Below are 26,353 nucleotides of genomic sequence, written 5' to 3'. Positions count from 1 at the left end.
ATGACCTGCTCCCACAATGTGGTTTTCCTCTTGGACACGGCGGATTCCGCGGAGAAAGATCACCTTCACCTGGGCACCTTGAGGATCTTGAACCTCTTGGGCTGCAAGTTTGGCCTAGCTAAGGTCCAATGGGATTTCAAATTCTTTGACTCCACGGGAATCCACGCCCGGGCTTCACGTGTAGGCAGTTTCCGGGAGCTTGGGTCCCGCAGCTGGGAAGACTTTGAGGAAGAGCTGGCGGCCAGGTTCGGGAAGCAGCTCTGCCCGACGGGCTCACCTGGGCCGACGCCACGATCCGCCGTCACTCGGAACATTCTGAAAGAAACGCTGCTGGACTATCAGTGGGACCGCCCTGAAATAGTCTCTCCTACCAAACCAGTGCTGAGGAGCCAGAAAAACAAATTACCGGTGATTGTGGACAACCCTCCAGCACAATCCACTCACACTGGCTTTGCTAATGCCATTTTCATCTTATCTCCCTGCCCTCATTCCCGGAGGGAACTATGGCAATTTATTTCTGGGAACTATGCTCCTTTGCCAGAGGAGCTGCCTGCTTCGCATGACCTGGCAGAAAAATTCCTCCCTAAGAGAATTCAAGACATGATGGTCAGTCATAAGGTCACTCTATATTGGATGGACACCACTGAATGGTCCAAGGTAAAAAAAAATCTCAGATTATTGCCTAGTTTGCTATATCGCTGCATTCATTTTAGAATATAGAGTAGGAGACCTTGGAGATCTTCTAGTCCAACCCCCTGCTTAGGCAGGAAACCCTATACCATTTCAGGCAAATGGTTGCCCAACATCTTAAAAATGTCCAGTGTTGGAGCATTCACAACTTCTGGAGGCAAGTTGTTCCACTGACTCAGGCTGTCAGGAAATTTTTCCTTCCTTCAAAAATCATATGTACTTTGCTTACTGTTTTATTTGTACTACTTGAGCTGTAATAGAACAAATGATTCCATGTTCATCTACTGGGTATTATGACTGATTGATCAAATTCAGTTGTAAGTCGAGGGCTTCCTGTATAGGTGTTTCTGATTCTAAGGTTTTCAGACATGCTGATCACCACTTCACGAATTATGCAAACTGGCCTATGCCTAACAGCTCTTCTTTCTACCAAATGAACAGAAAAGACTAACTGCATAATCCTTGTATAAATATTTGTGCCTTTCTCAACATTGTTTCCTTGGAGGAATCCTTGAAATAATGTTTTAGTCTTGGGAAACCCTTGCATTCAAACCCTTGCAGGGCTGCTCGGGAAACAGTGAAGGACTGGCCCACAGTGCCTCTGCCAGCAAAAACTGCTCTCGAGGGCCATGGGTGGCTCCCCCGTGCCCCGTTTTCACTGGCAGAGGGTTGCAGGAGGCCGTCGCAGCCAAAAATGTAGCTCGCAAGGCTGTTTTCACTGGCAGAGCGCTCGGGCCACCACAGGCGCCCCTGACACGAGTGACGTTGAGCTGGCCACGCCTACCCTGGCCAGGCCTAACCAGCCCCGCCTCAACCCCCCATCCCGATGTCAAACACAAACTTGCTGCGGCTCTGAATGAAATCGAGTTTGACCCTAGTGGTGGAGCTCTCGCCTCACAATCCAGAGGTAGAGGCAGAGGTAGGATTGACTAGATGACTTGCAAGGTCCCTTTCAACTCTGTTAAATCCCTGGCTTAGATGCTATTGTAGAAACAGCGTTCTCCCTTTTGCAAAGATTCAGTATTCCTGGGGAACACGGAGAAGATCCTCTGTTATTGAAAAGAAGCTTCCAGCAGCCTTAGGTGGGGATCATTATTGGGATGCTGAATTCCTTTTTATTTATTGATTACATTTATTTGCTGCTCATCTCATATTGAAACGACTTGGTGGTTCGTTGTAACATGCGGTGCTCAAGTGAAGAAAACATATTGCAGCTCAGCATAATGATATGGTTCAAATGTCACAGTAAGCTAAGCACCAATTGTGCAGCTCAATGTTAACCTACCCGTATTTTTCAGAGTATAAGATGCACCAAGACTTTGAAGAGGTAATTTTTAAAAAAAAAGGTTTTGCACTCTGCAGACCTTCCAAACCCTCTGCACGCCTCATTTTTTTTGTGTGTGTGAAAAGTGGGGCATGCAGAGGGTTTGAGAGGCCTGCAAAGTGCTCCTGGGGGCCTGGGGGGACGACAAAAATGAGCAAAAAATGGCCCATTTTTAGCTCATCGTTGCCATCTTCAGCCCCCTACAAGCTTCCTAAAGCTTCTGCAGGTCTATTTTTGTAAAGGGGGCAGGGTTTCAGGAGGCCAAAAATGCTGTGTTCAGTGTATAAGACACATCCAGATTTTCACCCTCTTTTGGAGGGGGGAATGTGCGTCTTATACTCCAAAAAATATGGTAGTCTTGCATGTTGCGCTGTCCTACCCATTATGATTAGCCTTATTCCGGTCATCTTTGATTTGTCTCCTTTCAGCTTCTTGAACCCCCTGATCACCTTGGCTACCTCACCTTGCTTGAAGTGATGGGCATCCTGGGAGGCACCATTTTCCCTTCTGAGGTCTTAACGCAGCATTTAGATCATCAGAAAAAAAGGACCATCCCAGATCCCCGGGATGCGGAGCGTTCGTCTTCCGAACCGTCGTTCCCTCCTTGGACTAAAATGCTGCCTTTGGATTCCTCTTTGAACTGCTTGTTTTCCTCACGCTCTTCTTTACAAACATCCTTCCCAAATCTGGATGGCGCCCTGCTCCTGAAGGCGGAGGGTAATGAAAAATAACATCTATGGTTTGTGAGGGTTTACCGGTAGTCCTTGACTTACAAGAGTTTGTTTGATAACTATTCAAAGTTACAACAGGACTGAAAAAAGTGACAGGCCCTTTTCTGACCATTTCAGCATCCCTCTCGTCACATGATTTACATTCGAATGTTCTCAGCGTTCCTCCCCCCCCCCATGATCATGTGATCAAAAACTCAGATGCCCGGCAACTGGTCCATGTTTATGACTGTTGTTGTGTCACAAGGTCATGTGATCTCCTTGGGTGACATCCTCAAAAACAAAGTCTGGCAAAGCCAGATTCACTTATCAACCAGGTTACTAACTTACCAACTGCCTTGATTCATTTAACCACTGAGGGGAGAAAGATTGTAAAATGGGTCAAAACTCACTTAAATGTCTCACTTAACAACAGAAATGCTGGGCTCAATTGTGGTCCTAAGTCAAGGACCACCTGTATTCTATTATAGTTGCATTTTGAGCAGATCAAACCAAACCCTTGTTATAAGGCGTGTGTGTGTGTGTACACACACACACACACAGACGCTGGTCTTGTTGTATTCGGGTCTTTTCCTGTGTAGGATTGAGATTGTCTTGGCAACATTTTGGCGAGGTCCCACTTGCCATCTTCAGGCTGATGTTTTCGGCTTTGTGCTTGTGCGAGTAAACCGTGGTCGGAGCTGCCGTCTCTCTATAAATCTTGGTGGGGTAGTGTGGAGTGCCGAAACGTTGCCAAAACAATCTCAAGCTTATACGGGAAAAGACACGAATACAACAAGACCAGCATACCTACACCCGTGACTACGATATATATACTGTGTGTGTATATGTATGTATGTATTTATGTATGTGACACACACACACACATACAATTTTATTCATTATTGCATACAGAAATTAAAGAAAGTTTGCTTGCTTGATAAACAAAGTAATAACCTTTTTGATCTCTAAAATGGGCAGGAAATGAAGAAGCCCGGAGTTGCGCCGTGGTGCTGGAGCCCTTAACTCTGAACCAGAGGCACTTCGAAGGGACAGTCACGATACATCTTAAAGGCACCATGACAGACTGGAAGTCAGCGCACATTAGAAATCTTCACACGGAGAGCTGGACACTCCGGAGTAAGCCGATGGGATCTTCAGCTCGAGAGATTTCTTGGTTCCAGCAGTTTGTAAGATATATTCTGTCTCAAGGACTTCATATGGTAAGTCTCTCTTTTCGTTCTGCAAAGTGAATCTCATGATAAGTAATTGATAAGCCTGGTGATGTTGATTAGGTTTCATTAATAAGCAAAATGAACGTTGTCCTCGGCTTACAAGCACAATTGAGCCCAACATTTATGTTGTTAAGTGAGAAGTTTGTTATGTGAGTTTTACCCCATTTTACAACTTCTCTTGCCAATTTGTTAAGTGAATCACTGCAGTTCTTAAGTTAATAACTCAGTTGTTAGATTTATCTGACTTCCCCATTTGACTTTGCTTGTAAGAGCAAAAGGGGATCACCCAACCCCAGGACACTGCAACTGTCATAAATATGAACCAATTGCCAAGCATCCTAATTTTGACCATGGGGATGCTGCAGTGGTCCTAAGTGTAAAAAACGGTCATAAGTCACTTTTAATACTCTAAGTAAACTTGCACTGTGCTTTATTTTAACATGGTTCAACATCAGATTATCCAAAGTGATTTCAAATCCCTAGCACCACATAACGGAGTGAGCTCCCGTTACTTGTCCCAGCTTCTGCCAACCTAGCAGTTCGAAAGCACATAAAAATGCAAGTAGGAAAATAGGGACCACCTTTGGTGGGAAGGTAACAGCGTTCCGTGCGCCTTCAGCGTTTAGTCATGCCAGCCACATGACCACGGAGACATCTTCGGACAGCGCTGGCTCTTTGACTTTGAAACTGAGATGAGCACCACCCCCTAGAGTCAGGAAAGACTAGCACATATGTGTGAGGGGAACATTTACCTTTACCTTAGACATTAACTGAAGCCACAGAGCAGCTTATCAATTTCAAAGGAGGCTTTGTTGAAAAGATAGTCAAAACAAAATCCCTCCTTCAAAGCATCTTTTTTTTGTTTCCCAGGAAGGGTTTGTACATCCCCCTCATTATTCTCATGTTTCTCTTCTGTTGGAAAGGTGGCTGAAGTGATATTTTCATCCGGAGCTCATTCTCCTTGTACGGGGGTTTTCTCCCCCATCTCTGGCACCACTGCACTTCTTTCCCTGCTCTTTGCTGAACAAGTGGCAGAAGCTGAAGGGTCCCTCCTTCAGACACCTGCGGCAGAGAACACATCCGAGGAGGAGGATTTCTGTCTGCCAGATGTTGTGAGCAGCGTGCTACGTCAAGTTATGGAGGACTCTGAGGAAGACCATCAAGCAAGTCCTGGTAAGCATGATCTTTTTTTTTACCACTCTGTTTTTCAAATGTTCCAAGATGTCTGAAAAAGAACCTTTTGCAGTGTCTCAGTACAGCCAGATTTTCTTGGCCAATGACCTGTTTGGAATTGTTGGGGCCTGTCGGCCACCAGGCCCTCCAGCTGAATCAGATGAGGGGGCCTGGGAGCCAGGGTCAGCATCAAGGCAACCTGAGAGTTCTGAGGGGGAAGAGGGAATAGAGCTGGCAGAGGCAGAGCCTGGACCCTCCATCAGCCCCAGGTCTGGAGGTGACTGATGAGGAAGAGGAAGAACAGCTGGGTCCAGTGCCTGATGCACAGAAGGCAGAGGAGAGGAGAGCAGTGGAAATCTATGGGCCGGTCCTTGCGATGGAAGAGCCACCGCTGCTAGCAAAGCCCCGCCACAGCTCCGGGTATAAAAGGCAGGGGGCGAAGATGAACAGATGTGGCAGACAGCTATTCATCTCCCTTCCAGACAGACTTGTTAGCCTGCTGTGAAAGAGAGACTTTTTGCCGGGGCTGCTGGCGCTCCTAATAAAGGAATCATTGATTTAACTACAGAGGGTTACAATCATGTTTGGAAGACTGTCTTGACTGTCTTGTAAATGCTGATTGTAAATGTCACTATGTACAGAGTAAAGCATAAAAAGCCTCTATATTCCTAACAACTCAGAATTGCTAGGATTTTGCTACAGCGAGTTCCCCTCCCCCAGGCACCTTGATTTCCTAACCCATTCAAGGAAGTCTGGATAAAATTAGGTTGGAGAAGGAGATAATCAATTTTATTACAAGCTCATCTATAATATCTAAGTGTTTCTTGCTCAGGGTTGCCTAAAATAGGTTCTATTTAGACATGTGTAAGAGTCGATGCAATTTCTTTCTAATAAAGTAGTGTTTATTTTTTATTTATTTTTTAAAAATGTTTCATCTATACATGTTAAACAGAGAGTTTATGTCCAGGATGGGTCCAGCAGGAGCTCACCTGTGCTCAAAACTGGTGTCCTGCAGTCCTTGAAGATTGGTACAATGTGTCAAACCTTTGCGGGCCAAGCTCACACTTGATGGAATCATTCAGGTAATTCCTCTTTCTTTTTTTGGCTTTATTTTAAATGCTTTAGTTTAGAGACATGGTGGCTCAGTGGCTAAGACGCTGATCAGAAAGTTTGGCGGTTCAAATCCCTAGCGCCACGTAACGGAGTGAGCTCCCATTACTTGTCCCAGCTTCTGCCAACCTAGCAGTTAGAAAGCATATAATGCAAGTAGAAAAATAGGGACCACCTTGGTGAGAAGGTAACAGCATTCTGTGCGCCTTCGGCATTTAGTCATACCGGCCACATGACCACGGAGATGTCTTCAGACAGCACTGGCTGTTCGGGTTTGAAACGGAAATGAGCACCGCCCCCTAGAGTCAGGAACGACTAGCTCATATGTAAAAGGGGGAACTTTGCCTTTACCTTAATTTAGAGAAGAGCAAACCTAGACACCAAATACTCCACGATAACTAGTGCTGCTATAACGCAATTAAATTGGAATACATTTCCTTCCCATACTCCTCCAAAGGGTTAGCATTTGTGCTCAATAAAGTCATATTGTATGTCTAAATAAAAAGAAATGCATCTGGATAAAATCTCATCTGGGCTTGTTTGGTATGTGCAGCCTTTACAGATGTTTTTCAGGTTTTCAGATTCATTTCTGAGCGAAATAATTCTGGGAAAAAGGAATGTTTAACTGTTAGCCCCATGTGCAGAATTTTGCTAATTGTTAAACCTAGTGAAGAATGGCCATTACTTTTTGGCTTTTATACATTTTCCTTGGGTTTTTTTTCTTTCTTTCTCTCTGTATAGGATGCTGCAAGCAAGTTCTGCTAAAAACGAAGAGGAAACCCCAACATCAGAAGCGGAGCTGAGACAGTCCCTAGCAGAGTTTTACCAGAAAAAAATTTCTGAGCGGACAGTTTCATCTCACCCCCGAGATCAGAAAAAGAGAGGTATGCAGTTTGCATATATATATTTTTACAATCAAGCAGATGAAAGCACAAGGGAACACATCACCCTTACTTAAATATGGGCAGTTCTTGATTTATTACCACAATTGAGAACAGAATTTCCATTACTAAGCAACGCGGTTGTTAAATGAACTTTACACCCTATTTTACAATTATTTTTTTTGCCATGGTTGTTACGTGAATCACTGCAGTTAAGTGACTTGTGGTTGTTAAGCAAATCTGCCTTTTCCCGCTGACTTTGTTTGATGGACGCCAGCTGGTAAGGCCATCACATGACCCTGGGAATTTGCAACCATTGTAAATACTTGCCGGTTGCTGTGCATTTACATTTTGATCATGTGACTAGGGATGCTGCAACAATCATAAGTGCGAGAACCGGTAATACGTCACTATTTTTATTGCTGCTATAGCCTTGAATAGTCACTAAACAAATACAGATTGTTCTCAACTTATGACCACAATTGAGCCCACAATGCATGTTGCTCAGTGGTGGGATCCTCCCAGTTTAACAACCGGTTCAGTGACCGTGCGATTTGCCATTTGATCGTCGGGGCAAACCGGTTCGCCCGGACCAGTCTGAACCTGTAGAATCCCATCTCTAAGGTTGCTAAGTGAGACGTTGAAGTGCGTTTTGCCCCGTTTTACGACTTTTCTTGCCACAGTGGTTAAGTGAATCACTGCAGTCATTAAATTAGCAACACGGCTGTTAAGTGAATCTGTTTTCCCCATTGACTTTGCTTGTCAGGAGGTCACAAAAGGGGATCACGTGACCCTGGGATGCCACAAGCATCAATAAATATGAGCCAGTTGCCAAGCAGCCAAATGTAAATCACGTGACTATGGGGATGCTGCGATGGTTCACAAGTCACTTTTTTTAGTGCTGTTGTAACTTTGAGCTGTCCCTAAGCAAGGGCTGCCTGTAGGTGTAAGACAGTGTTTTTCAACCTTTTTTGTGCAAAGGCACACTTTTTTCATGAAAAAAATCACGAGGCACACCACCATTAGAAAATGTTAAAAAAATTTAACTCTGTGCCTATATTGACTATATATAAAGTGTTTTTCCCACGGCACACCTTACACTATGTCACGGCACACTAGTGTGCCGCGGCACAGTGGTTGAAAAACACTGGTGTAAGACAAGGATTGCCTGTTATTGTGGCCCGCCGGCGGCCAGCAGAGCTGGCAGCAGAGTTGGACAGTGAGGTGGTTGGAGAGGAACATGGGCCAGTCCTGGAGTCTGGGGAAGGCTCTGATGAGGGCTCTGTCGGAAGCTGAGAGGAGGCCATATGCCAGTTATCAGCTGCCTTAGACAGCAGTGAGGCAGAGGAACAGGTGGAGCCTATTCCTAGTGTACGCATGCGCAGAGCTGCCAGAAGATAACAACTAAGAAAGCAGGGTCGACTTAGGAGTAAAGCGAACCCTTGGAGGTGATTGGCCCCTCCCATAGGAAACAAAAGAGCGAACGGGGAGTGGGCTTTTGCAGGAAACAATTTGTTCCTTCAGTCGTTTCAAGAATGGAAAGTTCTGTTTGTGACTATAAGAGACTCTGTGCCAAGTCTTGCCTTGCCTTGCTTTGGAAACTAGTTATCTGGCAGCTCTTCAAGGTTCGTGTGGATAAATATTCCTCGGAAAGACTGTTTGCTAACCCTTGCTGATTGAATGAAAGGAATTCACAGTTGTGTAAATAAAAGGGGGGTTGCCAGGGCCAAGGCTCTGCTTCTTGCTTTCTAAGGAAGCCTGGGTCAGAACATGTGTAAAGATGACATCATTCCTGATAAGCAGTTGTGTGTTGTAGGATCTGTAATGCTACTCATCTGTTGGACTCTAATGAACCACGCTCACATTCCGCTTTTGTTTTCCGCTTGAACAGCCGGGGTTCCCCGGACACCCATTAGGCAGAAGATGAAAACCATGCCCCGTTCTCTTCAGATGCTCAACGCTGCCATGTTCAACGTGAAAGCTCAGAAACACCAGCCGGATGGAGAGCTGCCAGCACATAAAAAGCCACGCCAAAGGCTGCCCTCCAGAAGATTGGATGGCAAAGGGGAAAGAAACGGAAGGAAACGGAAAAGCAAGATAGGTGCGTGGAGATCCGCTCTGTGTCATGTGCAGTAGCTAAATCAAAAGTCCTGTGTTTCAGAACAAAGAGTAGGATTCAAAACTGGGTGTCTTAGTGCAGATTTAAAGGAGAATTGCAAACATTCTAGAACAGGGGTCTCCAACTCCAGTCCACAGCCCGGTACTTGTCTATGACCTGTTGAGAACCAGACCACACAAGCTGCAAGTGAGCATGCGAAGCTTCATTAATGCAAGCGGTAGGCACATGCATGAAACCATCCCCTCTCCCACTGCTCCCCTACCACCCATCTGCAGAGTGAGAAAGCTTGTGGACTGCTATTCTAGAACAGGGGTCGGCCACCTTAAAAACACAGAGCCATTTGGACCCGTTTCCCACAGAAAAGAAAACCCTGGGTTTTCCCACAAAACCCTTCCCGTGCCTGACTATTTCCTGAGCAGCCACAAAAGTAGCATGCGTAGTTGAATTAAATGTTCTGTTTTCTTCTGAAACTGTTCTTTTCTTGGATTTATCTATGGTTGACGTACCGGAAGTCGAAAAGCTCAATAAATTGCGTGCCAGCAGGTGTCACACATTGGCGGTTGCGACGCATATTTTGAGCGACGGGGAGCCACAGCAGAGGGATGAAAGAGCCACGTGCGGCTCCAGAGCCGCAGGTTGCTGGCCCCTGCTCTAGAAGATTGAAATTCCTCTTCTCAATGAGATAGCTGAATATGGATGCTTGTATATTATAAGAGGCTTCTTAGTCAGTGTACTAAGTCAGACCGCATGGAGAAATCTGACATGTCAATGGTGGAATTGTGAAGTTTGTGAGTGAATAGAAATGTACTAATACTAGGGAGGAAAAACTCAACAAATGAGAGAGGATCATTTGCCCCATCATTTGACTCTGGTCTTCATACCTCAAGGTTTTCCTGACCCACTTGCTGCAAATTCACCGTTATCACAGAAGCAATTATGTTATATTCAATTGCACTGCCATTATATTCCAGCAAGATATTTCATTCTGTGTGTTTTTACAGACTTCAGTACCGAAGATGAAATGCTTTCTTACCTCAATGCAAACTACCAGAACGCTATGATGGATGGAGAAAATTTGTTTGCTCGTTCCCAAGATATGGTGACAGCTGTTAATGCGTTTCAGAACTCCAGTGAGGTAGAGTCATTGCTTACATACACCTGTCTTTGCTTTCCCAGAGGTTTTTCAAAGGTCTTTCAGACTTAAAGGCATTGAAAGGGAACCTAAAGAGAACAAGCTTATATTTCTATTATTATAGAAATATAATAATAAATCCCCTGTCTAGGTGGTGAAATGACATTAGCAATCAAGAAAAAGTTTATACTGTATTTTACCAGTCTTTTTAAGTCCAGCTAATTGATTGTCTCAAAGGTGCATTCTCAGGAGGCAACTTGGACTTTCTGGTTTTCTTTGATGACTGAGAATCTCCATAGACATCCAGCTAATTGGGTTTCAGGAATTATTTTTGCCTGCCTACACACAAGCAATAAGGAACATCCTGCAAGGCACCTATTGGTCATGGTCCTTTGTAAGATGGACAATTGAGGTGGTTTCTTTGTCTCTCAGATCTTTTCCACATTATATGCCTTTGGTTTAAAGACCACAAGAAAACTGTAGATGCTAGGATAAGAGATTAAATTCTTCAGTTCCAAAAGAGAATCCCCCCCCCCCATTTTTTTTTAATGAAGAAACAATAAACCTGATTGGATTAGAACAAGCCACTTCCGGTGAGACGACTTCAAAATAGTTATGTCATGTTTTCAGCATAGTACAAATTACATTCAAAAATATTGAAACAGAGCAATACAATTTTGTTCTTGCTTGAGAAGGACATTTTGCTGAGAACATCCTGTGAGTGTTTCCTTTTTTCTACTCAAGTGTCATCTGTTCCCATATAAAGGAAGAAAAACTGATTTCATTCTGTCTTAATTTGTTTGCTCCTTAATATAAGACTCTAAGATTTAGCAGTGGCATATAAATCTATTAAATAAGTGTCTCTCTGAGACACTTTTCCCACTGCTTTGTTGTTCGCATTTAATTACCGTATTTTTGGGAGTATAAGACGCTCCGAAGTATAAGACGCACCTAGCTTATGGGGAGGGGGAAAAAAATGCCTCTGCCTCCCAGAAATTTGCCTTCTTACAGCAAACAGCCAATTTCAGTTTCAACACAGCCCAATTAACACAAGCAGCTGATTGTCGGATCTCCCAACAATCAGCTGTTTCAGGCTGCAGGGATTGCCATAGCCTATTGCAGCCTCCATACGCCCCATTTTTGGCCTCCGCATCCCATTTTCAGCCTCCCCACACCTTGTTTTTGGCCTCAGCGTGCCCCATTTTTCACCAGTTCCAGGTGGCGGGGATCGGAATGGGTGGAAAATGGGACACACAGAGGCCGGAAATGGGGTGCACAGAGGCTGAAAAGGATGTGGAGGCCAAAAATGTGCATGGAGGCAGCAATGGCAATCCCTGAAGCCTGAAACAGCTGATCATTGGGAGGCCAATCCAACCAACAATCAGCTGCTTGCGCTAATCAGGCTGTGCTGAAACTGAAATAGGCTGTTTGCTGCAAGGAGGCAAATTGCTGGGAGGCAGAGGCCAAAGGGTGGAGGCCGGCGGGTGAGCGGAGCTACATTCAGTGTATAAGATGCACCCAAATTTTCACCCTCTTTAGCAGGGGGGGTGTCTTATACTCTGAAAAATACAGTAGGTAGCCTCTCTGTTTTTGTGCTGTTATTCCAATGAGCTGTTTTTGTGATTGCCACTTGTATTTGGTGCATATCTGTAGTAACACCTTTATCTCTGATGTTGTGTTCATAGGCAACTTGTCTAGACACGATCCAAAGACGTCTCCTGAAACCCCCCAACACTCTTCGTCAACAACTTGCCACTGATCCTGATAAAGAAATCAAAATCAAAGAGTACGAAGCCTGATTTTTGCTTCTAAAATAATTGAATCAATTAATTTTAAATGAGAGGGTTCTTCTGCATATAAGTGGAGGGATTCAGTTGAATGCTTGATGTGATATAGTCCATGATTTAAATTCACTCCCATTATGTTGTTCTGAAAATATTTGCATACCCATTATATAATTAGCCTTGACAAAATGTATTATTTTGTTTGTATGGTGTAAGGATAAAACTATTATTGAGGCCTGATTATGCAGTGGTTAGAATGTAGTATTGCAGGCTAATTCTGCCGATTGCCAGCAGTTCGATCTTAACCTGCTCAAGATTTACTCAGCCATCCATCCTTCCAAGGTCAGGAAAATGAGGACCCAGACTGTTGGGGGCAATATGCTGACTCTAAACCGCTTAGAGAGGGCTGTATGTAAATCACTATGAAGCGATATATAAGTCTAAATGATCTTCCTACTATATATATACATTTGTAGACTGTTTTTTCACCAGAATACTTGATAGTAATTGATTGATGAACATTTAAAATACCCTTAGTCCAAACTGGTAATTGGTATTAATTGAGAACATTTGCAGCTTTGGGTGCTGTGTGGAAAATGCTTTTCAGAGTAATTTCTCCTGCACTCCCTCCCCCACAGTCCATTTTTATTGCTATTTTGAACAGTTGAAGGGGAAAGAGAAACAAGGAATATTCCCCTCAATCTGTCTTTTCCTTTTTTTTTTTTAAAGGTGCCGACTTCAAGTGTATTTGCGCCTGGAGATGTGCCTGCTACATCCTTCTTTGCAAAATAAAACAGACAGAATGGAGCAGCTTGTTCAAGAGGTAAATAAAGTGTGTGTGTGTGTTTTACACATCTCTAAAGTCCTGGAAAGTAAGACTTTGTTTTTTACTTTGAGTGTCATGGATTTGGGGACTTTTACTCTCTTGCAGATGACGGAGTTACTTAGGATGTTGTGTTTGACTAAAGATCCAGGATACCTCAGCAGTTTTTTGGAAGAAGTTGTAGATATGTAAGTGATCAAAAGTCAGAGGCAATTGATTTGTATTTGTTTGTTGGTTGGTTGGTTAAACATGTACAAGATAACAAGTATAGGTAGGACATGAACAAAGGAAGTAAATGCAGATAAATGGGGACAGTAGGGCAGGGAAGGTAGGCACACTGGTGTGCTTATGCATGCCCCCTTTACCAGACCTCTTAAGAATGGGGTGAGGTGCACGGTAGACAGTTTAAGGATAAAGTTATGGGGGTTTGAGGATGTAACAACAGAGTCAGGTGGTGCAGTCCAGGTGTTGACCACTCTGTTGCTGAAGTCGGATTTTCTCTAGTCGAGTTTGGAGCAGTTTGCCATGTATTTGTATTGATTGTTTGCCTGTGTATTATTGCATTATTTATGACTGTTGCGGCGTCCTAAGGTCTGGTGATTAACTTTTGCGACCTTCCGAAAAGCAACGTCAATGGGGAAACCAGGGTCAGTTAACAACCGGGCTACTAACTTTATCAACTGAAGGGATTCACTTAACCAAGAAAGCAACAAGTAAAAGGGGGCAAAATTCACTTAACAAACATCTTGTTAACAACAGAAATGTTGGGCTCACAAGTAGAGGACTACCTGTACATAGATAGCTTGGTATCTAAATTTTGCCAAGATTTAAATCCTGTGGTTTTGCGCTCTCCCTACAGATATCTGGAATCTATGCCCAAGACACTTGGTGATTTGTACTACAGCCTAGGAACAGAGATTCCCGCTAAGTTAGCTTCTGTCCTCCCAACGGATTTCTTTAGCGATGATTCCATCACTGAGGAGACACAGATTCCGTCCCTTCCTGCCTCTGCCGCCTCTCTTCCACTTTCTAAAGCAGCTTCTTTAAGCGCCGAAGCAGACGAGCTGGAAGCACTGCGCACCCGATCTGCCAAGAAACGGTAGGTGTATGTCAGAAAAGGGCACAATCCCTGCAAAATGTAACATATTTTTCGGAGTATAAGATGCACATTTTTCCCTCAAAAAAGAGGGTGAAAATCTGGGTGCATCTAATACACTGAATACAACATTTTTGGACTCCTGAAAGCCTGCCCCCTTTGCAAAAATGCCCGTGCCTAGTCTTTAGGAAGCTTGTAGAGTGCTCCTGGGGGCTGGGGAGGGCAAAAATGATCGAAAAACTGGACTTTTTTTGCTCATCTTTGACTCCCCAGCCCCCAGGAGCACTCTACAAGCCCCCTAAAGGCTATTTATGCCCTTTTCTTTTGACAAAAAAGGGCCATTTTTGGGAGGTCTGCAGAGTGCAAAAACTTTTTTTTTTTATTTGCCTCTTCAAAATCTTGGTGCGTCTTATACTCCGAAAAATATGATAAGTTCTGTCTACTCCTCCCAGCCCCAGTGTTTCTTCTGCTTCTGTAATTGATTTCTATAGAGCCACAGTATTGGCTGGGTTGTTGAGTGGAAAACAGAGTGGGTGTCATCCTTATCTGTTGGGCTTACAGTGTCTGAATATTCTGAAGTCATCCGTGTGCGAGAAACTCAGGTCTTCTGCACCTTAAAAACAGGCTTGATTCATGATTGGGAAGGGAAGGAAACATCCTACATCTTATAAAGAGCCGAGGTGGCGCAGTGGTTGGAGTGCAGTACTGCAGGCCACTTCAGCTGACTGCTATCTGCAGTTCGGCGGTTCAAATCTCACCGGCTCAAGGTTGACTCAGCCTTCCATCCTTCCGAGGTGGATGAAATGAGGACCCAGACTGTGGGGGCAATATGCTGACTCTGTAAACGGCTTAGAGAGGGCTGAAAGCCCTATGAAGCGGTATATAAGTCTAACTGCTATTGCTATTGCTAAAACAGCAGCTGGAATCGAAATGTTTTTGCCTCACTTGCTGAAAACGTCTGTCTTCTGCTTTCAGAAAGTATCCATTAGCCAGACATAGGAGTATCACAGAAATGTCACAGAACTTACGGCAAATAGAAATTCCTCGAGCATCCTGGAACCGCAGGAGAAAGGTGAAACTTCCGTTCGGGAACAAATGGCTTGGAAGGTTAAAGGGAGGGAAACATGCGCAACGGTTAGAAAGGGCAACTCTGCTTCATAAAGAACTTAGTCCTTTGGAAAGTGTGATCGTTTTTGAGCATAGAAGAGAGAGGCATACTTTACTTCCCGTAGAACTTGGAATGAAGACGTTTTCATTCACTGGTATTAGTTTTCCACTGACAGCTTGTAAGTGATGTGAATTTTGCAGGCTTTCTAACGCTGCGTTCTAAATTTTCAGGACACTTCTCATGTGCCCCTGGATGCCAAACTGGCACCCATTCCCAAGAAAATGGGAGTACAAGGTATGTCTTCTATCCTAAGATTTGTTGCAAGGTTGGTTTCTCTCACCATGTACGGATGGCTTACATCCAAACTAGAGTGTTGTTTCTCCATGTCATATAACACACATGTGGGTACATGCATAATTTTGTATTTATTTATTTATCTTGCCATGTTTATGTTTACATTAGAGGTGGAGGCCCTTTGAGAGCTGCATGCAATGTAATTTCATTTTAACGTAATGCCGATTAGTGTATATTGAAAGTGACAATAAAGTGTTCTATTTGAAGCAGGAAGTGAGGTGATATTTCTCTCGCATTGCAGGTAGCTAAGATATTAGACATTCTCTCAATGAATATGCTTTTTATCACAGTCACCGACCACCAAACAAAAGAACATTGAAAATAAAACAAAGCAAGATAAAAGATTGCAGTTGGTGGCAGATTCATCAGTGTCATAATTGAAATCTGCCTAATTTTGCAAGCAGCATAACAAAATTTGGCTGCATGCAAGGGACGGAATCGCACTGATCTGGGAACTGTACATAAAAAAAGATAATTACAAAAACATCCTCTCCACTCAGTCCGGTTGCTATTTTCACTGCTGCTTTGGCATAACTGAAAGGTTAAAGGAAAGGTTTTAACTTAAAGGCTTAAAGGAAATTCAAGTTAATTGGTAAAGTTAGTCATTGCATAGCTAAAGAGATGATTCCTTCACAGATATTCATTTTAAAAAATCTAGCATGTATATGTTACAACTTTCTTTAATATTTATCTTGGGCACCCTTAATTCTGCCATGTACTACATCCACATTGTATCAGTTACCTCAAAACTGACTTGAACTGGAGCAATGAGATGTTTGACTTAAAGATGTTTTACTGATATTTTTCTTAAATATCTTACTGATTGATTGATTGATTGAGAGTTTATTTATATGCCGCCCTTTTCCCTGGGGGGACTCAGGGTGGCTTACAACTCGAAGGGGGGGGGGGTGTAAGTATGTACGTAAAACAGTACATACTTAAAAGCACAACATTCATACCATTCGGGTGGGTTACAGTCTTTAGCCCCAGGCCTGACAGGATAGCCAGATTTTAAGGGCTGTGCGGAAAGTCTGGAGGGTGGTGAGGGTACGAATCTCCACGGGGAGATCGTTCCATAGGGTCGGAGCTGCCACCGAGAAGGCTCTCCTCCGCGTAGTTGCCAGTCGGCATTGACCGGCAGATGGAACTCGGAGGAGGCCTAATCTATGGGATCTAATTGGTCGCGTGGAGGTGATTGGCAGTAGGCGGTCTCTCAAGTACCCTTGATGATTGGTTTTGTCCAGGATATGCTTGCGTACCAGAAAGTCTCTTGTTTTTGTTGCTTTCAGAAGTGACAAAGGTGAGAAGAAATCTTTTCAATGAAGAAACTCTACCTCTGGGGAAAAATTCCCTACCAAAGATGGCTCGGAGCCAGTCAGTTTCCATTTTAGAAGATCAAAAACATAAACGCAGCAGATCTAAGGAAGATATTAGAGGTAAGGGAATAATGGATAGAATACTTAAGAGGCTTGAATAAAGGTCATGAATGACTTTTTATTTACAACTAGCTGATAACCCGAAGTTGTCTGGTATTTATTTATAAGGGGGAAATGTCCAGACCAAACGTAATTTCTAATGTTGGATTTTCCCCCTTACCAAAGGGAGCCCCTTGTGGAGTAATGTGAAGCCGTTACCATGGCAACTCCACTGCGCTGTACAGTAGAAGCCATTTTAAGGCACAATAGGCTGTATCTAAAAGATGATGACTTGCTGTTTATATGTACACTGTGAGCTTATGCACTGGAGATAAATTCCTTGTGTGCCCAATCACCCTTGGCCAATAAAGAATTCCTGTTATTCTATTCTCTTCCTATTCTATTCTGATATGGAATTTCTTTTCACAGCAATATATTCCCTACATCTGATAAAGTGGAGTTCATCCACTATAGCTTATAGGAAAAAATGTGATTGTGTTCAAGATGCTACAAGTGTTTGTCCTGATAGCATGGAGTAGCAGCTGATTTCAATACAAATTCAGTCCTGAAAAAGAACTTCTGTCCTTGCTTGCTTCCCAAGCAGGAAGCAAACAGATTGCTTGCTTAAGTATAATCTTATTTCTCTACACAACTTACTCTGTTTCAGCTCATCACAAGCTATTGACCAAAAGCGTGGCAGAAACCCCTTTGCACAAGCAGATGTCCAAGAGGCTGCTGCAGAGGCAGATTACAGGACGGTGAGTGAAAGCTTTGGATTCATTTAATAGCAATTTACCAATCATACTTTGGAATAAAGTCAAAATCTTCCTTTCTTTACTTCTACATGTCTTACTGCTCCACTAAGTCTCAAACATTCTTTTCTTCAAAGGTGTTCGGATCCTGGGTCTGATGTTGGCATTGTAGAAGAATCTCCTGAAAAAACCATAACCTGTAAGTACCAATTGACAGGCTATTTCTTTGCACATCAAAGTGACTCGAGGATTGAGAGACGCTGGTTACATGAGTGCAATTAAAATTATCTTCATAGCAGAGCAAGAAGGGGAAGCGTTACTTATGAATCTCTAACCTCAAATTCCTCAACAGAAACCTGAGAAATAGCAATAGCACTTAGACTTATATACCGCTTCACAGTGGTTTACAACCTTCTTTCCTTCCTTCCTTCCTTCCTTCCTTCCTTCCTTCCTTCCTTCCTTCCTTCCTTCCTTCTCACTTAGCAATAGCACTTAGACTTATATACTGCTTCATGGTGCTTTACAACCTTCCTTCCTTCCTTCCTTCCTTCCTTCCTTCCTTCCTTCCTTCCTTCCTTCCTTCCTTCCTTCCTTCCCACTTAGCAATAGCACTTAGACTTTCTAAACAGCTTCACAGTGCTTTACAGCCCCCTCTAAACAGTTTACAGAGTCAGCATATTGCCCACAACAATCTGGGTCCTCATTTTGCAGACCACAAAAGGATGGAAGGCTGAGTAAACCTTGAGCCAGTCAGGATCGAACTGCTGGCAGTCGGCAGAATTAGCCTGCAGGACTACATTCTAACTGCTGCGCCACCACGGCGCTTATGACTAAATTCTGGCTTTGGCCAAGAGCCATGCACCAGATACAGCATTGTTATCTCAGCGATGTCACAGGATGGAAAAAGAGACTCAGCCTTTTGACACTGGTACGAGGTGGCTCCAATTTCATCTAGCTTATTATTGGGGGCGGTAAGAAAGAGAGAGAGGCAGTTTGAAGGACACCGAATGACGCTGACTGTAGCCCTTTATAATTGCGTGTCCAGGTTTAGTGTTGTTTCTGTCTCTTAGTGGAGGTGTCTCGAACCCTTAGTTGCTAGAGGCAGAGATCAGCAATCTTCCCTCTGGCCAATGTAGGCTTCTGAAAATGACAGTATCCAAAGAATTCTTCATGAACTTTGATAAGCGGAGCTTCCAGTATTCCTCAGTATTTCCTTCCAAGGGTGACATAGTCTATATCAGTGAAGGCGAGTGCTCAAACCAGAATGCCTGTGCATGCACTGGAGTGCCAGAAACCCGAACACCAGCTGGCCGGTGCACATGCCAGCCAGCTGATCTTTCGGTTTCTGGCATGCGTGCCGGCCAGCTGGTCTTCACATGTGCAAGAGCACCAGGAACCCAAAGACCAGCCGGCCCGCACGGGCATGCCTGTTTTGGGCCATTTTTCAGGGCGTTTTCTGGTGTGTTTTGGGGGTCATTTTCCAGTAATCTGGCCCTTGCGACCACCAGTGCACCAGAAACCAGAAGAGCAGCTGGAGACGGTATGCGTGCCCACAGAGAGGGCTCTGCGTGCCCCCTCTGGCATGTGTGCCATAGGTTCGCCATCACGGGTCTGTATCGAGCATTGACGATCCTTGATTGACGATCCTTGATTCTCTCCTTTTCGTTCTCTCTTCCTAAAAGATGGTTTAAGAAGAAGTCCGCGGATCAAGCAACTGATGCAGGATAAATTTCTCTCCAGCAGCATCCACTCCGTAGAGCCAAACAAGGGGAACACAGCACAAGTGCATTCTGCACAGCTAGAAGAACCAGGTGAGGAGAGAGATCTAATAGGGATGTGTTCTGACTTCCTCCTCCGTCCAGTAACAAATGCCGAGACAAGCTTAACTGGAATGTCCTTTAATAGAAAGACACCAAAACCTCGGTGGCTGAAAGCCAAGCAAAACAAACAGATAAGGACCTTGGCAGCAACTCAGACAAACTCAGGCAGCAATAAACACAGATAAGGCTTGGCAGCAATCCAGCCTGCCAAGCTCACAGTATTGTCCTCCAACATTCAATTCCTGCGTTGACTTCTGCAAAGCGGGCTGTGTGCACAAGTAGCTTTTTATAGTCTGGAGAGGAGCCTAATGACCACCAGCAGAGTACAATCACCTCCTGTGATTGTGTAATTGTTCCTGACACCTAGTAGCTCTTTGATGGCGTGCATCCAGGAACAACTCACTGCTGGCCTCCGGCTCACTCTCCCTTGTCTCCTCCACACTGGTCCAAGGCTCAGGTGCCTCCTGGTGGCCAACCAGCCTCTCTGTGCCCTGCTCGGAGTCGGAACCCTGTCCAGGGTCTTCCACCTCCTCCAGAGCCGACTCAGAGGGCCCTTCGCTGTCGGAGTCTGGTGGCAGCTCCAACGGCACCTGCTGGGCCACAACAGGGATGTAAGCAAGGGAGAGGTTGTGTTTCCTGACTTGTATCAGTATTTATGTGTCTACTATTTAGAATGGGTTTCTTTTCTTATCACTGATTTAAATCAAAACCAAAGACTATTATTTTAATTATTTATAATTAAATTTAATTATAATTATTATTATTTTATTATTTATTATTATTAAAGATTATTTGCTAATACAGAGCAGACAACCTCCAACCTTCCAGATATTATTTCCCTGAAATTCTCAGCATCTCTCACCAATGACTAGGCTGGGTAAATGATGCCAGGAGGTGTAGTTCAGTAGTATCTAGAAGGGCATGGGGTTTTCATTTTGATTTATCACGATAAATGGTAATCCTAGGTAGAGTTTCTCCTGTAAACTTACAGATGCATTTAGCTTAAGCTTGTCTAAACTTGGATTTTTATCCACAGGTCTGGCTTCACCTCCCGCAAAAGCCCCCCAATCTCCAAAGAGTATACTTTTTGGAGAAGTTTGGGGCGGATTTAGTTTGGGGAGAACAAGCTGTCCCCAAACGAGAAGAAAACAACTCACCTTTGATGAGCCTGTTCCTCAGGTAGACTTGCCATCTTTCTATTTTTTATTGTTTATCTTTATTTTTTTTAAAAATATTAATCAAATGTATGCCCATCTCACCAAAAGCAATTCTGGGTGATCACTAACACTGTTTTTCCCAGTTTCTTTGCTCTTTTTAAAAGTTCTTGGATCTAAACTGTAGTTTAACCATTTGTGAGGCATCTGCTTGGCAATTGTACACTTAAAAATGACCTCAGCCTACTGATAGGTAATATATTCTTCATTGGGCATTTATCTAAAATGTATTAGGATTCAATGATATGAAGTTGCTGTTCATAGGAGAAGATACATGCCCCTTTTAAAGCGGGTTGTTATATGAACTGCAGCTATTCTACAAAACTATTACACACCGCAATTTTGCTAAGATCTTTGTTTTCAACATTTCTTGAAAACACTGAGCTGCAGTGGCACAGTGTTAGAGTGCAGTACTGCAGGCTACTTCTGCTGACTGCCGGCTGCCTGCAATTGAGCAGTTCAAATGTCACCGGGCTCAAGGTTGACTCAGCCTTCCATCCTTCCGAGGTGGGTAAAATGAGGACCCAGATTGTTGGGGGCAATAGGGCTGACTCTGTAAACCTCTTAGAGAAGGCTGTAAAAGCACTGTGGAGTGGTATGTAAGTCTAAGTGCTATTGCTATTGCTATCTTCATGCTTTAAAAAGTGCACAGCTCATCCTGTTCTTCTCTCTGTATCTCTGATCTTTTCCCATGCTTCTTTCACAGGCACTCGGGAAGGGTTCTTTTCAGTCTTCCCAGGAGCTCTTAAATCCCAAAGATTTAAGCACGCTGAGAAGATCTCCTCGGATTCAAGAAAAGGCGCGGCGGACTCCCCAGAAAACTCCAGCCCTTAAAAACTCGGTGGCCAAATGTTTGGGAAATCTTTTCTCCCCTCCGAGACAGAAGAGCAAGTCCTTACCTGCATCCACTGGAAATCAGGAACCCTGCCTGCCTTGGATTGCCGAGAAGAAAAATGGGCGTCCTTCCTCACCCAAAGCAGCAGGACTCCAAACCCCAGAGAAGGCACCGCTCTCTGACATGCTGGATGATGTGTTTGCTTTGCCTGCGGAGGGTCCCGATTCACCCATCGTCCTGTCGCCTCTTTCATCCCCATTTGCCCTTCGGGGGAAATCGTGCTCAGAACCGCAGTCCTCCAAGCATTCCTTGAGAATCGCCCCCCACAGAATCCCTACAGTTTGCTCTGAGAACCGGACTTTTGAGTCGCGAAGGAATACCTGTCCTGAGCCAGTCTCATCTGTGGACTTCCCCCCTCTGTTGCCAGAAGCATCATCTGCAGCTTTCAAAGACACACATCCAGAACTGGGTTTGACACACATTCAGAAGAGTCCAAACATTAGGACTGTTTCTGAATCCGCTTTGGAGATTCGTTCGGCTTTCCAGTTTGATGGCATCTCTCCGTCCTGTAATGGGTCTGCAAAAGCTGTGAGCCCTTGCACGCTCTCTCCAACTGGGGAAAAGCTAGGAAGAAACTCTTGTAGTCCCCAAGAAACACAGAGTGTCAGAAAGACCTCCCCCATAAAAGCCCTCGGCTCCCCTCCTTCCTTGCCCAGAGAGGAGCATCCCTCTATGGGCAGCAGAAGTCTTGTTGCTGAGACCAGCCCATTCATTAAACCAGAAGAGGACGCTTCATTGGATCAGAGACCTGAACCAATAAGTAAAATAATAAGTCCGAGTAAGAGGAAAGGTTTAGAGAGATGCCTGTCCCCTTCCAATAACCCCATGCGCTTTACGCATGCTGTAGTATTGTGCGAAAAACTGGAACTCAGCAAGTCTCTTTCAGATGGTTCTCTTGTCGACCCGGGCTGCAGCAGTAGCATTTCTTCAGAAGAGGACGCTGCGGGTGGCCCGCCGCCGCTCTTCTCAAGTCCTCCCAGACAAGAGCGGGACTCCCCGCTTGCAATCTCAAAGCCCGGATCTGGTGCTTACGCGTTGCGCTGCACTGCAGACAGAAGGCAACGGGAAGCTGCCGCACGGCTGGAGAAGGAGGAGAAGACGGCCACCTCTAAAGCTCTCGGGGCCACAGCTACGCCGCTGACCTATGAGGTCGAGCTTGAAATGCAAGCTTCCGGCCTGCCGAAGCTCCGTATCAGGAAAGTCGCTTCCAAGGCCATGCAGCAGCCTCTCGATTTGTGCGACAAACTCAAGGGGGAGGAAAATGATCGCGCTGTGGGGGATGTTTCAGTGGCCTGGTGCAGTAAGCACCCGGAGAAATTGGAACCCGTCTCCATCTCGCCGTCCTGCATTCGCTCCGCCCACAACACCCCTGGGAAGTTTGGGATGGGCGGGCAGACTTACATATGCCATTCCTATTCCCCCTGTACCTCCTCTACAACTTCCCCCTCCCAGGGCAGCGCTGGCGTCCCTTGGACCCCGTCTCCCAAACGTAAAGGGAAGGTAACCCCCGAGGCCATCAAAGATTGGCCACGAAGGAAAAGGGCCGCGGTGGGCTACAGCAGAAGCGAAAGGCCGGCCGAAGCCGTTGGGGAAGAGGCAGCCCCACCTCCTGGGGGCAAGGAAGCATTCGAACTCTTGAATAGCCAAAAGGTTCGGCTCCTGGGAGACCCGGAACTTGACGGAATTGACAAGCTTCAAGATCCGTCCCTTGGCAGCGATACAGAAGGCCATAAGGATGAGAACATCTACAGAGACACTCTGGTGCTAGAGTCTAGGAAAAGGGCTCAGGAGAAGAGAGCATGGGGTGAGGAGGCCAGCCAGGAAACGAAAAGGCCATGCCTAATAAAAGAGAACCCCGGAGCAGCTGCCTACTCAACCGAACTGCTGAGCACAGGAGAACAGCCAGTATCCTCAAAGTTGACAATCTTGGAGGACATCTTCAACTTCTCAGGTACTTTGGGGGCTGATCGTCCTTACTGTTGTCTTGTCAAGGCAGCTATTAGATAAGTCCCATCTGCCAGACCAAACTGGTGGTCTGTGGACCATTGGCGGTCCGCGAGAAAATTTTGGTGGTCCGCAGAAAAATTATTTGCATTTTTTTATATTGCACTAAATACGGGGTCCTCAAACTACACCCCCTAGGCCGGATACATGCAATGAACGCTTGTGTTGCTGCAGAGAGTCTCCTCCTTTGGGGTCTTTTTGTGTGGGTCGGAGTGGGACAGAAATTCCGACTTGGGGTCTGCTTCAGCCTCCTGGTGTGGGGCTTTGGGTGAACGCTGCTGGTGGCGAAGAGCTGGAGGGCCTCTTTCCAGTGGGACTGCATCAAGGCCTGGAACTGGCTGACCATCTCAGCCCGCTGAGCCTCCAGGTGCCTGTACCTGGCCTTGCACTCCCGCAGGTCTTCCCTCTGCTTGGAAAGCCTATGCTCGTAGTCCTCAGTCAGGTGCTTCTGCTGAGCTTCCTCCTCGGTCAGATCCAATTTGAACTGAGCTGCTTTGCCAACTCTTTCTCCTGGTGGCTACTTAGCTCCAACAACTGCTTCCTGTTGGAGCCCTAAGGAGCCCGGGCGGGCAGGCGAGGAATGACTGCCAGGAGAGGGGCGAGTAATCACATGACCACCTAGCCACGCCCATCCAGCCAGTCATTAGGCAGATCATATTAGTGGTCTGCGGGATTTAAAATTATGAATATAGTGGTGGTCCCTGAGGTCTGAAAGGTTGGTGACCCCTGTGCCAAACCTTTTCATAGAAGTCTAGTTAAGAGTACAAACCTTAGTTGCAGGAACCCAAATTAAAGCATTTCCAAGCAGGTGGCTGTTCAGACTCTGTCAGACCTTGGTTAATTTCTTCTGTGGCTTTTTGATGTCATGAGAAAGGGCTTGAGCCTGGATCTTGATCTTTAATTTTAGTGAGCTTACCAGGATAAACCTATACAGAGCTATTGATACATTGCTTTATTTTCTACTTACGGCCAGTAGACTCCCTGAAAGCTTCTTTATCTCTCCTGTAGAGCTCAGATTTTTCCTCCAGTGTTAGATGCCATTTTCTTCAATTAAGTTGAAACTTGTTTTCCCAGCTCCAGATACGACTCCACCCAAATCTTCAGGAAACAGCATGATCTCTGCTAGTGGCCTTTGGGCCCTGGAACAGTCCCCGCTCCTCTACAAGGGCCCTCCTGCAACCCAGAAGAAGTGCCCAAAAGGTATGCCAATTTGCATTTCAAACCCTTGATGTAATGAGTAACAACATTTCAAGGGAGCTAAATTTCCACATTATTGTGAGGGTGCAATTTCCCAGTGCCTTCCCAAAATCAACCAGAGGCTTGCTTATTTGAAAACGTCTCTGCTTTCTTTTGAGCCGAGAGAGGGTTTTTCCAAGACCAGTAAAGGCCCCTGCTCTCTCTCAACGTGGTTTTAAAACACGAGATGTGAAAATGATAGGAAAGAGGGAAGGTGTAGAAGGAGAGGAGTTGCTGTTGCCGAGTGCCCAAAAGCGGCCACAGGACTGGGAGAGGCAAAACTGTATGCGAACTTCAAAACCAGGTCTTAAGTACTTTTTGAGGAGGTCCAGCATAACTTCAGAAGCTCGCTAAGCAACTGGTCACTACCTGTGTAGCCAAATTAGGATTGATAAAGGGGAAGGATGCCGATTCCTTTCTCTCTTTTCCATACTAACCTAGATGACAGCAAACTCTTGTTCATCTTTCATTTGAAAAGACATTCCCTTGAGTGGGGCGGTAGCCTAGAGGTGGAGCTCTCGCCTCACAATCAGGAGGCTGTGAGTTCGATCCTACGTAGAGGCTGATATTTCTCTCTGCACATAATGAGAATGTATCTGCTGGGAAAAAAACTGCATTGGCAACAGGAAGGGCATCTGGCCATTAAACACTCAGCTCCATTCAGTTGCCCAGGCTCCACCCCACAAGGGATTATATGGGGTCATTAAAAAGAGATGATGATTGGAAAAGACATCCCCTTAAGAAAGCTAGAAAGTTGTACACACCCTTTAAACAAATTGTGAGTGCCCCCATTTCTGTTCTTAATGGTGTTCCGTAAGGATCTTTCACATCTATTTTCTCCTATAGGGGAAGACCCGGATACATTTGGAGCTGCATACGAGGACTTCTCTCTTTTCCGCAGCACGCCATCCAGAAAGAGGTCCATTACCAGGACTTACTCACGGAAAAGGCCACTCTCCTGAAACGAGATGACCGGTGGGAATATTTTGGAGCCAGGTCTTCAACCTCTTTGGGACAAACTTTGCAATCCAAATCAGGGTTCAGTCACCAAAAGTGATTGCTTGTGTGTGGCTGACAGTGACTCATTGCTGAGTTCCAAGAAGAGCAGAAATCAATTCTGTGTTTCAGGGGTCTCCAAACTTGGACTCTTTAAGAAGTGTGGACTTCAATTCCCAGAATTCTGGGAGTTGAAGTCTACAAGTCTTAAGAGACCCCTGCTGTATTTTTATAGGTTTTTTTTTAAAGTAAGGGCTGTGCCACTGTACGGCCTTTGCAAGGTTTTAAGAGGAATGTCCAGAACCGAGAGCAGTGAAAGCAACCACTTTTAAATTGTTCTTTTGTAAAATAAATTAATTTCTTTTGACAAGTCGATTTTTCAAATAGCCGCTAAAGGTTTAGCATATCTTAGGTTTCATGCTTAATTATTCCAAGGCTCTAACTTTGATTCAACCACCCTAATCCTGAACCTGTTAGCTGTTAAC

At 44.9% G+C, this 26,353-nt stretch overlaps 1 protein-coding gene across 1 annotated transcript; it reads left to right on the top strand.

The window, feature by feature from the left end:
• Window positions 1-26,027, top strand: TICRR (TOPBP1 interacting checkpoint and replication regulator). Its single transcript, XM_087703638.1, has 22 exons — window positions 1-657; window positions 2,443-2,731; window positions 3,703-3,944; window positions 4,880-5,129; window positions 6,082-6,211; window positions 6,981-7,123; window positions 9,012-9,221; window positions 10,241-10,374; window positions 12,057-12,157; window positions 12,885-12,978; window positions 13,087-13,166; window positions 13,838-14,077; window positions 15,050-15,146; window positions 15,413-15,476; window positions 16,826-16,972; window positions 17,619-17,709; window positions 17,841-17,902; window positions 19,386-19,514; window positions 20,560-20,702; window positions 21,444-23,583; window positions 24,711-24,836; window positions 25,719-26,027. The coding sequence occupies exons 1-22, from the start codon at window positions 1-3 to the stop codon at window positions 25,832-25,834; spliced, it is 5,685 nt and encodes a 1,894-aa protein (XP_087559764.1). The 3' UTR covers window positions 25,835-26,027.
• The last annotated feature ends 326 nt before the right edge of the window (window positions 26,028-26,353 follow it).

This window comes from Thamnophis sirtalis, unplaced genomic scaffold (genome assembly GCF_051295495.1).
Source record: "Thamnophis sirtalis isolate CommonGarterSnake01/CBP01778 unplaced genomic scaffold, rThaSir2_p1.2 scaffold_2, whole genome shotgun sequence".
NCBI classification, from domain to species: domain Eukaryota; kingdom Metazoa; phylum Chordata; class Lepidosauria; order Squamata; family Natricidae; genus Thamnophis; species Thamnophis sirtalis.
The sequence above is the reverse complement of the archived record's forward strand: the minus strand, read 5'-3'. Positions and strand labels throughout refer to the sequence as shown.

Bases quoted from the DNA above. Each gene is read 5' to 3' on its own strand.
- TICRR (XM_087703638.1), top strand. From the start codon at position 1: ATGACCTGCTCCCACAATGTGGTTTTCCTCTTGGACACGGCGGATTCC. The intron at 3,945-4,879 runs GTAAGTCTCTCT...TCTGTTGGAAAG, and splicing joins TGTCTCAAGGACTTCATATG to GTGGCTGAAGTGATATTTTC. The intron at 15,477-16,825 runs GTATGTCTTCTA...TGTTGCTTTCAG, and splicing joins CAAGAAAATGGGAGTACAAG to AAGTGACAAAGGTGAGAAGA.